The sequence below is a fragment of the Alosa alosa genome, chromosome 19, assembly GCF_017589495.1.
Source record: "Alosa alosa isolate M-15738 ecotype Scorff River chromosome 19, AALO_Geno_1.1, whole genome shotgun sequence".
NCBI classification, from domain to species: domain Eukaryota; kingdom Metazoa; phylum Chordata; class Actinopteri; order Clupeiformes; family Clupeidae; genus Alosa; species Alosa alosa.
Window position 1 is genome coordinate 19,948,515 of NC_063207.1, and position 18,233 is coordinate 19,966,747.

Below are 18,233 nucleotides of genomic sequence, written 5' to 3' on the forward strand. Positions count from 1 at the left end.
AAGATTCTTGATTGTAGTCTTTTGAGTAAAGGATGAATGAGGGGCATTAGATAAAAGACTCCAATCTTTCAAGAATCTTTCACAAATCTTGTCAAAGTCTTCTGGTGTAAGGATGGCTTTACATATGTCAATTGCATTGCAAGGGCCACTGTCCCTAGAGCAACTCTGGGTTAAGTGCCTTGCTCAAGGGGCACAACGGTGGAACTTTTCAGGCTTTTCAGCTCCTTAGCCACTGCGCCACCATCGCCCGCCCTTTTATTTCCATGAGGAATAGTGTGAATGTGAGGATGCGTTATGGTAGTGTTAAATTGTGACTGCACAACCAATAAGAACAAGTTTTAAATGCGAGCCGAGATGTTCTCTCCCCTCATCTACCCCTTCTTCTTCTTCTTCTTCCACTTTCTCCTTTGAATATTCTTGACTAGTCCTTAAACTTTCCGCATTCTTGTCCTCTGGTAGTAGAAGTAGTACTTATTGGTGTAGTATTAGCTGCATTCTTGTCCTCTGGTAGTAGAAGTAGTACTTATTGGTGTAGTATTAGCTGCATTCTTGTCCTCTGGTAGTAGAAGTAGTACTTATTGGTGTAGTATTAGCTGCATTCTTGTCCTCTGGTAGTAGTAGTAGTACTTATTGGTGTAGTATTAGCTGTTGTTACCCAAGGCCTCCTGCAGTGTGGCTTTAGTGTTAATCCGTTATTTCTGTAAGTCACTTTGGATAAAAGTATCTGCTAAATGAATAAATGTAACTGAATATTATGGTATGTCAGACATACATGCTGCGGCTGATTGGAGACCAGTCCCCACAGTGGTCTGAGCAACTCCTGGAGGCATGAATCCTGTGAAGACAGGACAAAAAAAACAACATTAGGGACCTCACTTGCGGCACGGAGAGTGACAACACAATTACAGAATCAGATCTTTTTTCTTCTCTTGATGCTAACCTGGTGGAGGCTGAGAGGCGTTGAAGCCTGCTCTCATGAAAGGCGGAGGAGGACCAAAGCCAGGCGGGGGCATCGCCATGGTAACCGGAAACGAAGGCGGCACCAGGCCTACCGCAGGGACAGCAGACTGTGCCACGGGGATCTGGAACAGAGACACGAGAGTCCTATTTATTCACCCTCCATTTCATTTGTTTGTGGAAAAAAAAACTGCCTCTAGTGTGGTCTCTAATCAACAGTGTGACCTCTGACAACCAAGTGGGGATCATGTTCCTTTATGTACATTTTCACAACGCCAAGTAGGACATGAGTAAACAGACCAAGGTGGCGAGATAATCTACTTTGGATAATCAGAGCTCGATAGACAAACAAACAAAGCAGTCTGAGACAGAGCGACTCGTTTCCCTCACTGGATAATAAACTCTGATGGGCTGGGCAGCAGGGGGTAGCTGAGACACCCAAAAGACTTTCAGCACTAATATAAACACGCTAGACTAGACAGGCAGGCAGAGAATTGGTTGTACGTTTCCTGCTTAGCAAACAAACACAGTGGGGATACTTCAACACACCCTGAGTGTGATTGTGTATATGTGTGGTGGTGGTGGTGGGGGGTTTGTTGTTAGAGGCAGGAAGTGCCTGCTATGGTGTGGCAGAGAAGGAGGGTTTGAAAAAGCCATTAACACAACACCGTCTCTATTATTGCTAACACACAAGAAAGCCCTCATATACCATGTTTGAAGGGGAGGAAAAAAGGCACTGCACTAAGTTGCCTTGACAATTACATTAACAAACACAAATGTGCACGCACACACACACACCTGTACAGGCATCATGGTGACGGGTTGGGCGTAGGCCTCGCTCTGGGCGTTAGTGACAACACTGGCCTCAGCTGCGGCAGCCTGGCTCTGTGTCTCCTTGGCTGCCTCGGCATTCTTCTGAGCCTCCCAGTCTGCAATTGGAACGTCAACAATTAGCCCCGACAACTTCAGAGTATTGGATTCAGAACTTGAAGGTTTTTATATTCATAAGTGGTTTATGTCCTAATGTTTCTGTTATGTATTCTTCTACATGAGATGACTTATTTCATTCTGTTCCTGTACTGTCCTGAGATTATTTCATCAGGAAGCTTCTCCAACACACATCCCCAACATACTTACAGCACACTGCCCACACACACACACTACACACACACACACACACACACACTGCTCCACTCCCCTCCCGCCCACACACACATCTTCACGGTCATCACTCACATACATACAGTACATACATGCAGTCATGCAATAGTAAGTCCCTGCCCCCATACACAGCACATTATTTCATCAGGAAGCTTCTCCAACACACATCCCCAACATACTTACAGCACACTGCCCCCCCCCCCCCAATACACAGCACATTGTCTCATGAGGAAGCTTCCCCAACACACATATTGCACACTGCCCTCTCCCCCACATACACAGCACACTATCCCATCTCCCTGTCATCCCCCAACACACACACCAAGACCCCTGGCAGTTGGGTTAGCCCCCTTGAGCCGTGGATCTGCCCAAGGTTTCTTCCTTGGTAAGGGAGTTTTTCCTTGCCCTGTTGCTCTTTGGTGCTCCTTGTTGGTGCCCCCCACCCAATCCCAATCCTCCCCCACCTTTTTATGCAGCCCCTTGCCACTTAATCTACTAAACCCCTCTTCTACTGCACTCTTTACCCCCATTTAATGCACAAATAGGCTGACACCAGACATAATTTCACTGCATTTCTTACTTCCAGTAACTATATGCATGTGACAATAAACTTCCTTGTATCCTTGTATCCTGTCCCTGCCTATATCTATGTGTGGCTATGTGTTTAGAGATAAGAGGGGAAATTAAGACTTTCACTGTTTTAGAGTTTCACTGTTCTACATCGCTGTAACAGTAACTATCTGCTTCAGATTGCCAGGTTGCCACTAATCAAAGCCTGATTCAGTGTAGTCCACGTGGGATGTGATGGCCAACTGCATCTCCCGTCAGCCTGGAAGGATACTCAAACCCTAACTATTTCCATGTCTAGTTAGAGCAGCTGGTGGATCTTTAGGTGAAGTCATGCTGTCTCTCCCTTGATGCGCAACACTAAGTAAAACTGTTCCTGATTTTTCCTACCATTGGTCTGACTGGGTCTTCATTCATCTGTGGTATCAAAATTACCATCAATACCATGACAATTGGCCTCACTGACAGACTACATGAAATGTGCTTGGGTTATTTGCCTGTATCTATGTTAAATAGTTATTGTTACACATTTGATTTGCTCTTACCACTATTAACGGTTTCTTGATCAATCATTCCTCCTTCAGCAAAGCCTTCCAGGTCATCAAGCTTGACTTTTTCCCAAGGGATGTAGGTAACGCCAAGGTCCACATCCCAGAACTGTTTATATTCCTGCTTCACACCCTTATTGAGTGCCCATGCAATCTGACAGGAAATAGAAGAGAAATGGACAATGTGTTCCATTAGCCAAGACAGTAGAGTGCATTAGTGAGATACAAGTAAAAATAGCCAACAGACAGGCGAGGAGGGCTGATGTGAATATGGATATCTTGAGAACATCTGAACCTATGGGATAGCATTACAAATGACAAACATGATTCCGGTGACATTCACATGACACGATGACATGCTTGTATGCACGTACCTTGATGACCTTGGAACCAATCTTGAAGGAGCCGGTGCTGAGCTTCTGTCGTGCACGGTAGGCATCCTGTCTGTGCACCATGCAGATGTAGGCACAGCCCCTGGGGGGAATCATCTGTAGAGACACCCAGAAAGGAAAATGAGCTGACATGTGTCAAAACCGATACAAGTGGGGGGCGGGTCAAAGAAACGAGACTATGATGTCTGCCGTCTTTGTGCTACAAGAGGCTAAAAAAGACTGGACTGGACTGTGAGACACTAGTTTCAAATGTGAAAAGAAAACAACAGCGGCAGAAAAGAAAAAAAAAAAAAAACGTGATTTATTCAAGCCTGACAGTGAGGTCTGAGAGCGGTGAGCAGCACAGGGTGCAGGGTTAGATAGATGGTGCCACACACAGACCCAAATGACAGAGAGGGGGGGTCAGGACAGACTTAGCACTCACATTGATTGATTCAATTTGACCAAACTCCTCGAACAGGTTGGTGAGGTCCTGCTGTGTGGCCTTCTTGTCCACTTGGCCCACCCAGAGAGTAGTGCTGCAAACTGATGAGAGAGAGAGAGAGAGAGAGAGAGAGAGAGAGAGAGAGAGAGAGAGAGAGAGAGAGAGAGAGAGAGAGAGAGAGAGAGAGAGAGAGAGAGAGAGGTTGTCATTATTAAGGGCGAAGGCACATAAACACTATCGGACATGTTGAGAACATGATCGGAGGAAGCACAGTGGCTTACACCAATAGACATGTTTAGAGAAACCAAAAGGTCACTGAGACTCTGGCAAAGATCTAAGAGACAGAGTGCATGTGGGACATCTCAGAGATGATCAGAAGCCTAATCTGAAGCAGTGGTTCTCAACATGGGGGTTGTGAGAATTTCTGGGGGTTGCCAGATTGTGTGAAAAAATACATGATGGGTTCTACATGAACCAATCACTTTTCATCCATTGTGTTTAATTTCAATTACCACACATGCATACAAAAAGCATTGTTGGTCATACCAGGCAGTCTTGGCAATCTGGCCTTAGTTATGCCGTAAACTGGCAATAGTAATATTGCAGACTTTGTGCACTAAAACTTATAGATCAACATACACATACATTAGCTGTGCATTGTTGTGTATAGTCAGGAATGGCTGTTATGATATAACATTTGTCTTACATAACACCTGTGATCGCTGGTAAAGTAAAAAATGGAGAAGGCTTCTCAGAAAACAAGTAACATTGTACCAAGTCAACACTCCAATCTTAACCTAATCTAAAAGCCCAGAAGTAAAGGCAATATAGCAGTGTTTCCCGTACATTGACTTATTTGTGGCGGCCCACCACAATATCAACATTGACCACCACACAATGATTTTCCTGATTGTACCACATTGGGCTTAAATCTGTTTAGAATCATAACTGCGCTGCAGTAATTTGTTAAAAGCTGTTGCATTCGAGTTAATTCTGCAAACCTACCACCACAAATAGAATTCAATTCTGTGGGAAACACTATATAGAATTTATCATTCTGACTGACTAAAGTGCTGGGAGCATGCAGGTAGAGGTCAAGGTGGTGGGCTGCCAACTTCATTATGCTGGGGGTTTGTGACTCACTGAGAATCACTGATCTACAGTATTACAGGATTTTTTTTATCAACTGTGTTGATTTACACACTCACACACACATAAAAAAACAAAGACATCAGACATTTGGATGCACTCCTGACTGATAAAGTGTGCCTACCACTGAGGAATTTGGAGCGTATGGGAGGGAGCCCCTTCTTCTGTCGCTCTTTTTCTCGCTCTCGTGCGCGGCGTTCACTGGAATAGGAGCGTGAGGACTTCCTCTTGCGGTCTCGTGACCGGGAGCGGGAGCGCTTGCGGTGTTTTCGCTTCCGAGACCCAGAGCGTGACCTTGACCGTCTTTTGCGGGGAGATCTAGGGGGGAGATTACAGCTCAGCGGTGCGATTTCAGAACATGTGTGCTGTAGAAGGAACTAGGGATGCACCAGTTGTGAAATTCTGGGCCGATACCGATGCATAAAATAACAATTTTAATAACAAATTTTCTTTGTTTGTTTACTGGGTTTTTGTTGTTAATTATAACAACAAATATTCATAGAAGAAAATACCTGAACCATTTTCACGTCTTTTAGGGCTTCATAGCACAACATTTAGCTTTTGCAGAATTGATGCAAAATAACAAATCAGAAACTGCCATTGGTAAAAGCCATATAAATTTGCTGATAGCCGTTATCAGTGAATAAGGCCGATATTGGTCGATACCGATGTTGGCCGATATATCGGTGCATCCCTAGAAGGAACCAACTGAATGAATGTTCCATAACAACAAAAACAATAAGGGACATCACAGCACATTAAAAAGGCTGTTATCACAGTAAAAGAGAAAAATGTGGAAAAAGTCAGCATAGTAGCCATTGTGGTCCCAATAATTGATCCCACGTGTCTCACCTGGAGCGAGACCTGGAGCGAGACCTGGAGCGTGTGCCACTGGTCTTCTTCTCATCGGTCTCAAACATCTCCTCGTCCATAGTGTCTTGCCCCTCATCTATGTCCATGTCCTACAGGCACAAATGCATCACCATGAACCAACCATCACCAACCATCCTGGCCCAACATAAAAAAAAAAAAAAAACGCTTTCATTTGGCACCTTACATCATGGTATCAGGAGCACTAGCTGTTAGTCTTTCATAATTAGAGTCAAGAGGAAGGACAGAGAGGTCACATGCCTGCTGCTGGTTGTCTATGGAGTCATCCATCTTGGAGTCTGTCTCCGGTAGCTGGAGTTGGCTGCCGCCCTGTGTGGGCGTGGATGTGTTATCTGGGCCATACAGGGATTCTTGACTCTCCATCGACATAGTCTGTGGAAAAGGGGGGGGAAATGTAATGGTAAAGGACTGTATGTCGACAGTAATATAAATGTCTTATCGCACCAGGCAAAAAACAGACATTTTGATACACACAAAGCAGTTTCGTAAATGTTGTTTTTATTGCGAACCTTCTGCTGATGCTGCTGGTGTTCCAGCAGTTGCTTCTGGAACTGCTCCAGATTCTGCTGCTGCAGCTGCTCAGCCAACTGATGGAAGATGGAGCTGTTGATGGACTCAGACACCATGGGCCTGCAGAGAGAGAGAAAGAGAAAGAGAGAGAGATGGAAGGATGGAGAGAAGGATGAGTTAGAGAGGAAAAATACAGTATGCTACAGCAGGTTCAACTTCAAATCAACGCACAGGTCTGCACAGGAATGTCAGCGTGCAGGGCAGAAAAGTGCCAAGACAGCATTATTATACAGACAACATTTTCATACAGACAGCATTTTCATACAGACAGCATTTTCATACAGACAGCACTCACAATTGAGGCTGCGCCGTTTCCTTTTTCGTCTCCTCTTGCCGCTCAGCTTCATTCCCAAAGTCAAACTGCCCCAACAGTTTCTGAGGAGAGACCCACAAAGTTACAAAACATTCCAAATCCTGGGCTATTAGGGAAAAACTGCAGAATCATCTCAAAGACTTGAACTTGAAGCACATAAGCACCCTCAGAATGTCTGACCTCTGATAAAGCGGAATATATGTATGAGGGCCTGAAATTATTCAACCTCTGTCCTGTTTGAATTATGCATGTTAACGATATCACATACAGAAGGCCTGAGGTCATACAGAGCGGCACATCAATATTGCATCACACGGAAATGTATTTAAAATAATTAACATGCCCTCTTAGCCGGGCACTCTATGGTGAATACATGGCATTTTCCTCTGTCCATCTCCATCCCTCAGGTCAGACAACCCTGCTCCTGTACACTCTTCCCCCTTATTCTCTGTACTCTTCTCCCCCCACACACACACACTCACTCCTTCCACCCCTGCCCACCCACCTTACTCTCTGTACACTCTTCTCCCCGCCACACACACACACACACACTCTCTGTACACCCCCCCCCACCTTACTCTATGTACACTCTTCTCCACCCCTTCTTACACCCTCACTGTACACTCTTCCCTCTTACCCCTCACTCTCTGTAGAACCCCCCCTGTAACCCCACTCTCTGTAGAACCCCCCTGCAACCTCACTCTCTGTAGAAGCCCCCTGCAGAAACCCCCTGCAACCTCACTCTCTGTAGAACCCCCCCTGCAACCTCACTCTCTGTAGAACCCCCCCCCATGCAACATCACTCTGTAGAACCCCTCCTGCAACCTCACTCTCTGTTCCTTTTTATGATGACCTGTTTCTTGCTTCTTGTTTGCCTCCACTGACTCCACTGACATTTTGTTATTCCGACATGACCTTTTGCTTCTTGTTTGCCTCCACGCCCTGTCCTGTTTGAGCAAATACATTTTTGTTATACGCTACGCTACGCATGCTTAGTCTCCCCTTCCCTCCACAGCCTCTCTCCTCTGATGCCCTCCTCTTTGTTTTGTTTGCCTCCACTGAAATGTCCCATTTTTTGTTATCGCCTTCCTTCACGATGCTTAGTCTCCCTTCCTGTTGTGGCTTCACTGATGCCTTAACCCTCCCGCTCTCTGTCCACTCTTCCCCCTCCCTCGCCCCCCTCACCTTGTTGAAGGAGGAGACCCGCTGCTCCAGTGGGTTGAGTGTGTTGGCGGCGGCGGCGGCCGTGAGCTGGGCGGTGAGGGCCTGTAGCTGTACCACCAGGCCTGCGTCCAGCGCCTGCAACAGGGACGGCTGCGGCTTCTGCTGCTGCATCTGCAGACTCTGCACAAGCTGCTGGAGCTACACAACAGATGGAAAAGCAGTGAGGGTGTTAAGCAGGGACAAACAACGTTACATTTCCACCTTTGCCTTTAATATTCGCTTTATATTAGCCGTTTCTTTGGGAGAGAATTAATTTCATTTGATTGTTGATTTCTGTGACTTCAATGTGCCACTTCGTTATCGTTTCAAAAAAGGATCACAAAAACTGTACTAAAAGATGGCCTGTGCAATCTCTCAGCTCATAGGCTCACCTGTTGGCCCTGGGGGCTCTGTAGAATTTGAGCCACTGCAGCCACCGTATCCGTGTTGGATATCTGTGCGGCCCAGTCTGGTAGACTCTGCACTATGTTAGCAGGGGTCGCTGGAGTGGCAGGAGTACCTAAAGAAGGAAAGGAAAAGAGATGAGAACTCACTGATATATCAGTAAGGAGCACATTTCCATTTCACCACAAGGTGGCACTATAAACCAACATCATGTGCATGCCACCCCCACTAAAAGCTATAGCTTTCAGTGAGATCCTGTTAACTGCTACCAAAGTGAAGGAAGAAAGGGTGAGCACTTAAGGATGGGTACAGGGACACAGAGTTGGGTTTATTGCCAGGATGATGGGAAATTGTCAGTGCAGATGCCCACCACAATTGATTCCATTTATTCTTTTCTTTTTTCAGCAGACGCTTCTATGCCAAGCAACTTGCATATTTCAATTACATTACAAGGGCCATTGTCCCCGGAGCAACTTGGGGTTAAGTGCCTTGCTCAAGGCCACAACGGTGGAAGCCGGGAATTGAACCCACAACTTTTTTTTGGCTACTACATGTTGAGTGTGTGTGCACCTACCAGGAGTAGTGCTGTTGACCGGCGCAGCAGAACTGGAAGTGACTGGTGTGACGCTGGGGGGTGGCAGACCAGCCGCCATATCCAGCAGAGGCTGGATGATGTCACTTTTGAAGACTTGGTTCTTCTGCCACAAGTTTAGGACCCTGACAATCTTACTCTGCATGACACAGGAACACACACACAGGTAGATGAGTCAGGAATCCTTTCATAGTTTTATGGTTCGTAGCTCCAGTTATGCCTACTATTAACATATATCAACATAAGATGACTAAATACTGAATTTCTTCAATTAGGTGAAAAACAATCAACTTTGACAGTTGTCATGGAGTACAGATACAGTAAAATGTGATCATTCGGACATTAACTTTGTGCTAATTCAGTGACCGGACAAATATCCAGACCCTTCAACAGATCACAGGAATTTCAGATTTTAAATACATGTTTGGATCATGGTAGGATGAGAACCCACTTTGTCATCAGATGGACATCGGTAGAGGTTCTGAAAGGTTCCAATGATGTTTTTGCTGAACCGTGGCGCAAACACATCTTTTTCCTGACCGAACTGGTGCCGTGACTGTCGTACAATTGAGTCAATGACGTACAACCCTGGGACCTTGTACTCTGGTTTGCACTGGAATACAGACGAGACAGACCATGTCAGAGGTGAAGTGGTCAACAGAGACAAAGGCAACTCATTCAACCTCAAGTGCTGAATGGCAATTTACAAAAGCCAAGGCGACAACTCAACCTCTCATTAAAATATGTGGGGAGAGATGTGGTGAATAGAGCAATCTTTCACTGGAGAAAACTCACCTTCTGAACGAACTTCTCAACGCTCTGGACCACATGTTTGTAGAACTAATGCAGAGAGAAAAAAACACAACAAACACAGAACATCAGCGACTAAAACGCAAACAATGCACTAAAACGTAAACAATGCAGAGGCTCTAAATTGATGTCAGAATTACAACAGAGCAGTGTCATGACTGGTATCAAAATAAAAGCTGTGGAAAAAATGGCCTGTGTGAAAAAAAAAAGACTTTGCCACCATACACCAACACTGGAAAAGACAATTTGGTGAAAACCAGTGTGTTCAGAGGAGCAGCAACAATCACCAAGTAAAGCAGGGATATTCATAAGTCGCTTTAGAAAAAGCGTCTGCTAAATGAATAAATATACATGTTTTCAACTGATTGTGACCCAGGGATCTCCAAGTAAGGAACCCGATGACCATCACTGATAAAAAAAAAATAAACAGTGATTCCCACAATGAAACTACTTTACTGAATCCATGGTCAGGGACCATCAGCAATGCCTTCACAGACAACCAGTGGGTCATAGACCACTGGTTGAAAACCAGTAAGTGTTACTAGATATGGCATTGTCAGAAGACAGAATGCAAATTCAATTCTGTCTTATCATCATGAGACAAAATTCACACAGTCTGAAATCTTGTTAAGACATTTTTGGCAGAAGAGACAGTTTGGATTTAATATCATGCCACAGAAAAGAGAAGCAGACAAAAGATGTTCAATGACAAAGCCCTGGGTTATGGTTTCTGCCTTGTGACTTAACTTTGAAGGTCAACCCCTAAAAGTATAAAAAGCTTCTGGCTAGGGGAAAAACAGGGGCATGAGCTCCTAATCTGAAGCTTTAGGTAGCACAGACACACAAGTGAAGTGGGCCAGATGTCAATTCAGATGCTTGTTTTGATGCATTAAATCTAAGAGACATGTAGCCAAAACTAGATGGACAACTGCTCAAACCTGACCACTGAAACACCTCAGGGGTAGTTAGTTTGCTGTTACATGTGACAGTGTTACAGGTGTAAACCACAAATCCAGTCATATTTCTGAAAACTACCTCTACCTGTGACTGGTACAACTTCACACGCATCAACAGGAAAACCTCTGCACTCTGATCCTCAGGCAGTAGTTTCTATTTATGCAGTATTAATTTTTAGTCTTTAAAGTCTCCTCTGCATTGTAGCTTTAATGTCATTTCTCATTTTTATGCATAAACACATCTGCTAAATTAATAAATGTAATTGTAATGACAGACGTAACAAGTTGTAGGACCGTCATCATCTTATATAATTGGGTAACATTATGTTATGTTACTGAAATGTTACTTTCAGAAGCATACAAACCTTTTCGGTGCTATATTAAGAAACAAGTTCAGTTTTTTTTTGTGACGTGAACGAATTTATTTTGGGGAAAACTATTCAGCGTTGATTCTGATTTGTCTAGACTTTAGGCCCACACACAAATACTGCACTGAAGCTCCGATCTGCAGTGCCTGATGCATTAAACTGCTGAGAACATTTTACTGGACATCTACACTCAAAGTCATATACTGTGAAGAGTGTGACTTTAGCCTCTTCTAGTCACTTGATTAGCCCAGAAGTCATGTACTGGAATGAGATTGACTTTAGCCTCTCCAAGTAAATTGATTGGTTTAGAAGGTGCCAAATCGACTTCTTCTGATGTGCTTTATTTCTGTCTCATCCACTCATAATGTAATTGGGTTATACCAAATAAATTACATCTGCACTTGCTTTGAAGTACACATATACTTGCAGTATGGTCAAGGTGATTTACCAATCTTGATAATTGCACAACTACACCAAATATATCCTACAACATCCTTTATAATTCTAACAACCACAATTTACTCAGTGCAGTTGAAGCAACTTTATGGGTTTGGTCTAAAACTAAGGACAACAGCCAGTGAAAAACCTTGCAAACACCACCATCAACTCAGTTGGCATTGAAAAAAAAGCTTGCCAACATGCTAACTGGTGTCTTTAGCAATTTAACAGGTTATTTTGTATCATGAAGGCTTATGTTTCCATGGAGTTATCTACACAGTGCAGTCCGGACAGCTAGCGGGTACGGCATTGTGTATCTGTGATTCACGCAACCACATGATGCCGACACCAAAATTAGAATTTTAACTCATGACTTTCTGCTATATGAAATGAGAGCACAATACTGGAAAGTATTAGAAAAACACTGAATGCAATATCCAAAGCAAACAGCCAGAGGACTTGGGGGAACTTTACCGTCATCACTCGAGTCACATCAGCATCTCTCAATTTGTGGGTTGATGGGTAAAATGTTTAGGTAATTGTCTATACCAGGGGTCGGCAACCTTTTTTGCCTGGAGAGCCACTTTTACCAAATGTATGATTTTTTTTAATCTCTGAAGAGCCACATAAAGACGGTTACAAGAAAAAGTTTGGATATTTAAAGTACAGTTAGGCTACTTTCATTCAGAGATTTTTAAATAGCCTACATTTTCTACTAGTTTTAATGTGCAAGTAACTTGAAATGTAAAGTGGAATGACCGAAGTATAGGCCTTAGGCTTCCCATGTAAGCTAAACACCACCCCCTATTTTTCCAGTGTCCCTTGGTATGCAAAGTAACATAGTTCACAACACAACACTCAATTTTCGTTGACATGTCATTGGCGAAATTGAACATTAGGGCCTACCAGAGATTTGGTGATGGTCTTGGAGCCTGGATGGCTCATATTCAGTGAGGTGAAGTTTCATGCAAGAATTGAGGCTGTGAGCATTTAAGGGCAACTCCACGCAAAACTGTCATATCCACAACGCCAACTAAATACCATGGCATTGTGTTGCCGTTATGGATGTGACAGTTTTGCGCGGAATTGCCCTTAAACTTGAGCGGCGCTGGATTGCTCAATGAGCGCAGGTTTGTCTTTATATTTTTCATATGCGAGTAAGATTTCTCACATGCAAGTGGAACCGAACAGGGTTAACACAGCAATAGCCTACTAACTAGTTGCAGTGTGCGATATATAACGGGCAGTTCATTTCACGTTTTCAGAATCAGTCTTCGGATGGAAACTTTTCCATTTCAGCCTTGTGGTCACGGTTGCAAGCTGTGGTCGCTGACGTTTCCTTTTTGTCATTTTCCTTATCTAGCCTAGGCTACAGCAAGCGCACACATCAATGAAATGGAGGGAAATCGGTGATTTTGTTTGATATTGACATGGCAACGAACCGCGAATGTAACAATATTGTGCAGCTACGGTTACGGAGTCAAGTGATTCATTAATTTCAAAAGCTGAGCCGCATCAGAGGGATCAAAGAGCCGCATGCGGCTCCGGAGCCGCGGGTTGCCGACCCCTGGTCTATACAGTAAATTATTGCTGCAACATATTTTATTATAATTCTCTCTCTTAGCATGTGACTGATATTACCTATGCTACACAGGAGTTTTGCAGGTGTGTTTGTGGTAATTATGTGTAGGTAATAGTTCATAAATATCATATATAGGTAATAGTTCATAAATATATTATATTATATATTTTATACTACGCTGTCACTGTCAAGTGTAGTCAGATTTAGGTTAAAGTGCTGTAGAGATACAAGTATGCCCAAAATGCATATTAAGTTTACTTTATAGTTTAAATGAAGTTCAATGTCACAACTTAATGCAGATGGGAAGCTGAGAGCCCCAAGGCCACACAACTGAGTTAGATGCATTTGTGACGATTAATTTTAAGACACACTTGTTTTTTTCGCCAAGTGGGACAGGTTCCTACTACGTTCAACAAGCCAAACAGTTATTATAAATAGTATCTAATAATATAAACAAGGAACCACAATGAAATCCTATTACTAATGGTCATGGTGGCAGCTGAAAAGCATCAATGTAACTCCTTAGAAAGTTTCTTATGAATTCTAGAAATCAATTAAAAAAAATCTGCTAGTTTGGCAGTAGACAGCTAAACATAATAGCTGAACATAGCCAAGACAAAGACGTCTGGTTAATGTTATTACTCATTTGTTCAACTATTGATGCTTGTTCAGCTCTCAGTTGTCAAATAAACATGACCTAGGTTCCAATCACATTTCAGGGTGAACCAAACGTATGACTTGGTGTTTCAGACTAAATTTTAAGTGCATTACCCATTATGGAACATGTCCAATATTTTGACTTCAGACAATCAGACAAGCATTAATGGCAAGCACAGAGATGAAACCCAACCTAGAGCTGGGTATTGCCACAGATGGCACAATTTATTTATTTTGATTCACAAGCTAGGGATGAGTCAATCTGTTACAATATCAATTGCTTTCTATGTTTGAAGAGTCTAAAATTTTTTTTTTTAAAGTGACCAGATCCTGGAAAACATCAAAATGTCCCTTTGATCCAGATTTAACAGATTAAGATCACATTAAAAAATAAAAAACATTTTTTTGATAAAATACTGTTTTTGCACTCGCCTACAGATAAACACACCAGTTCCACCAAACACACCACAGATGACATAATGCTAGGAAGAGGAGGGAGGACACCTGCCTGTTCACAAAACTAAAAGTTAACAGAGCTACAACCCCATCAGCACTGCCTTGCTCTCCAGAAAAAAACAGCATTAAGGCCCCATGTCTAGAAATCCTGTCAATCCCAGACGACCCATCTCAAGCAAGTCCTCTGCATTAAATGGTAGGTTAGGATCCCTGCCACTCAGGTAAAAGCCAACAGACTTAGACCTATGGCCAATGGTTGAGCTCCGAATTCTCACCAACAGTGGTGTGTATGCTACAAGGACACACACATATACTATAATTCTACTGTGTCTGCTGTAATGCAGAAAAACACATTTATTACTAATTCATTACTTATTTGCAGGGACCTCTCCAGGAATTAAGTTGAGATGTGCAAGTGCTAACTATCCATTTTAATGAGATGGATTAAGCATGGGCTAGTGGAAGGAAAAGTGATGAAAGAGCAGGCGAGTCAGTGAGGATGGGATGTGAATGGGCTCAAATATCAAAAACAAACATTATGAGGGGAAAAAATACATAAATAAAATGAAAAAATATATGAATTATTTGAAATGAATGAATTGGCCAATCATAGATTTTTAAAAAGATCATCTTCCATCCAAACATTTCCCTGTAGACAGTCACATGCCAATTCAGTACCAAAGTAGATGCCACCCAACAATAGTAGCCAATCCAACCATTCACAAAGTCTTCAGGGAAATCCTTCTCTGTTCCCAAACAGTATCTGAAGTAGCTTAACTGCATACGAGCAGAGACTTTCTAATGAGGCGACACCGACTCAAAGAATACTCCATAGAAATGTATGGAGTTAGTTTGTTGTTGTCTACACATATCCTGCACCTTCCTGTAATGTAAATAACCAATCGCATTTTAGCCTTATTTTAGCGATTTGGGGGGAGATATTTATATTCAGATTCAAACACAGATTCGCCTGATGTACTTTTTTATGTCAATATGTGATGGGTTTTCCCAAATCCCATCACATGGTGAAATTTCACCAACTTAAAATTCTGATACCATCCTAGCCATATCCTTTCGTACGTCTCCCCATTCACTTGAATAGGAAAATAGCTGCCAGATAACTGCCCAAAGCGCGTTACCAAGATGGCCGCTGAGTGGGGGGACATGCCTGTAAGGACCTTGATAAAGAGTACAGTACCTACACTGTGACCCACGATGTGCATGGTGGCACAAAGGAATGGTAGAAAGACACTACAAATACCTCACAGAAAGTACCTGATAGAAAGACACTACAAACACCTCACATAAAGTACCTGGTAGAAAGACACTACAAATACCTCACAGAAAGAATCTGCTACCAGCCCTGATTCTAACATGAATGATCAAGGAAATTGCAGCAATTGAATGACTAGAAATCTAAAATATTATTTTATATTATTTTTGAAAATGTCAAATTATAATGTCATATAATATTTGAAAATGTCATTGCCATCATCAATTCTGGTCAGAACAATATCCAAATCAATCCAAACCAATATGTAGAAATAGGCTACCATCTCAAACAATGAACTTTGTTAATTAACTTTTCTTGCATAGATAAGATTGCAGATTAATATATTAGTCAGCTTGACCACTAAAACCTAACCAAAATTCTTCACAAGTAGAAATACTCTTTAGTGTAGTTGTTTACTAATGTGCCACAGCAGATGAGGTCAAAGCCTAATCATATCTAGATGAAATGAAATAAATGGGATAATCTGAACGGTACTTTTACTTGCTGCAGAATATTTAATTGAATGATATTTGTGCAGGTAGCCTACCATACAGCATTGTACAGTAATGCTCGCCATGCTGTGTAAAACTATGTATGACAAGGGCTCACAGTAGGCAGCTTCACTAAAAGGAGGACAAAAGGGCTTTTACTCATATGTGATGGCATGTGGGAAATCTGATTGGATCTGGGAAATCCCACCATATGGTCAAATTCCACCAGTTTAACATTTTGATACCATCCTGGATGGTATCTAGGATGTTGCTAGGGGATGGTATCCTGGATGGTGTCAGAATATTAAAATGGTGAAATTTCACCAGAGAGGGTTGAAACAAAGTAGTAATCAAGGATTTTTGATTTCACCATGTGATGGGTTTTCTCAGATCTAATCACATACATGCATGCATATTTAAATCTATGTGAGTAGGGAAACTATACATTTTGTATCACAAACTGCTTAACACTTTCTACTATTCAGGCATTCATAATTCTACTTTTGTTCAGATATCCTGTATTCTGCTGCTTAAGAGCTACATCAGTGCTTTCTGTCCTAGTAATGTAAGTAAAGAAAGTAATTTTTATTTATAAAGCACATTTAAAACAGTGCAAAACTGACCAAAGTGCTGTACAGTGACTAGCTAGAATGAAAATAGATAAATAAATAAAAGCATGCAGTGTACAGTTGCAACACTGGCATTCCAATAGACAAAAAAGAAAAAATATCTGCACGCAGTGTACAGTTGCAACACTGACAGCATTGATTAATAAGATACATAAAGTGAGCTAAGAGCAATTTAGATACATAAAGAAATGAAAACAGTGTCTTAAAGGAAAGAAGAAGCTAAAAACTAAGGGGCAAAGGCTAAAAGTATACATAAAGTACAATAAAGCAAGATAAAAGAAATGAAGATCTAAGAGGCAAAGGCCAATGTATATGGTAGGTTTTAAGTCTAGATTTAAAAGCAGCAGTTGTGGGAGCAGATCTGATATCGGGAGGTAAACCGTTCCAGAGACGTGGAGCTGCAATTTCAAAAGCACGATCCCCTTTTTGCTTCAGGCGGGACCGGCCTACATGGAGAAGATCTTTGTCAGTAGACCTGAGGGGCCTGGATGCAGAGCAATGCTGTAGCATGTCTGAGATGTATTTAGGGGCCTGGCCATGGAGGGACTTAAAAACTAGGAGGAGCATTTTAAACTGGATTCAAAAACAGATAGGGAGCCAATGTGGTTATGGTCATGCCTTACTATTTCTCTCATCCATGTTCCCATGTTCAGCATTTACAAAGCATCCTTATCTCTACTTGGTCCCTTTCAGCCTTCGAAACAAACTCAGATCGATGACTCAGCATGTTTTGTGCACATGTGAACACACCGAACAAACTCTCTAATGCGAACCGAACTGAGATCACCTCGGGAGGTAGTCTCGGCGTGGTTCGCTTTAAGTCCGCGACACGGTTCGCATTATCTGTGCATTGTGTACACAAATCGCCCTTAACCAAATTTTGCATTGTAGGCAAGCCTATTTTGTCCTACTTGACATCAGCAAAACAGAAGGCATGTTGTTTATTATAAAAAATAATCTATTATCATTAGGCTCTTGATAGGCCTACAGACATTTGTAACATTAAATTGGCTACAGCTAGTGTTAAGGTTAGGCTGAATATATTTTCATCCAAGCTATTTGTAACTAACAATGTAGAAATCAGCGAACTTTGGATAGTATTGCTCACCATTTTTTCATGATCTGCCAGGCTATTATCTCTTTGCCAAACTCTCATAGCAAACATATAAAAGAGACTGCGCAGCGCAGTTAACAGGCTGCTGTTCACATATCATTTTGGACGTGAGCTAAAGTTGGACATAGCAACAGTTACTAGGTGGGGCGGGCCTACCAATGAATTAGAAAGTGTAATTGCCTGGCGTGTTGACTGACAGTTCAAGTGGATCTTAGCAATAACTTTAGATCAGAATCCATTCTGAATTATATATACATATTATAATATGAATTATATATACATATTAT

At 42.3% G+C, this 18,233-nt stretch overlaps 1 protein-coding gene across 1 annotated transcript in view; it reads right to left on the reverse strand.

Annotated features, from left to right (window-relative positions):
• scaf8 (SR-related CTD-associated factor 8) overlaps nt 1–18,233 on the reverse strand; it is a 33,458-nt gene that overhangs the window by 1,750 nt on the left and 13,475 nt on the right. The window contains exons 3-18 of the mRNA XM_048227886.1: nt 9,968–10,012; nt 9,624–9,785; nt 9,155–9,311; nt 8,568–8,695; nt 8,158–8,334; nt 6,955–7,034; nt 6,599–6,719; nt 6,330–6,461; nt 6,051–6,160; nt 5,323–5,516; nt 4,050–4,150; nt 3,608–3,721; nt 3,231–3,387; nt 1,756–1,886; nt 941–1,082; nt 773–835 (exon numbers count right to left, since the gene is read on the reverse strand). Coding sequence (XP_048083843.1) covers nt 773–835; nt 941–1,082; nt 1,756–1,886; nt 3,231–3,387; nt 3,608–3,721; nt 4,050–4,150; nt 5,323–5,516; nt 6,051–6,160; nt 6,330–6,461; nt 6,599–6,719; nt 6,955–7,034; nt 8,158–8,334; nt 8,568–8,695; nt 9,155–9,311; nt 9,624–9,785; nt 9,968–10,012 — 2,014 coding nt within the window. The remainder of the gene's footprint in view (nt 1–772; nt 836–940; nt 1,083–1,755; nt 1,887–3,230; nt 3,388–3,607; nt 3,722–4,049; nt 4,151–5,322; nt 5,517–6,050; nt 6,161–6,329; nt 6,462–6,598; nt 6,720–6,954; nt 7,035–8,157; nt 8,335–8,567; nt 8,696–9,154; nt 9,312–9,623; nt 9,786–9,967; nt 10,013–18,233) is intronic.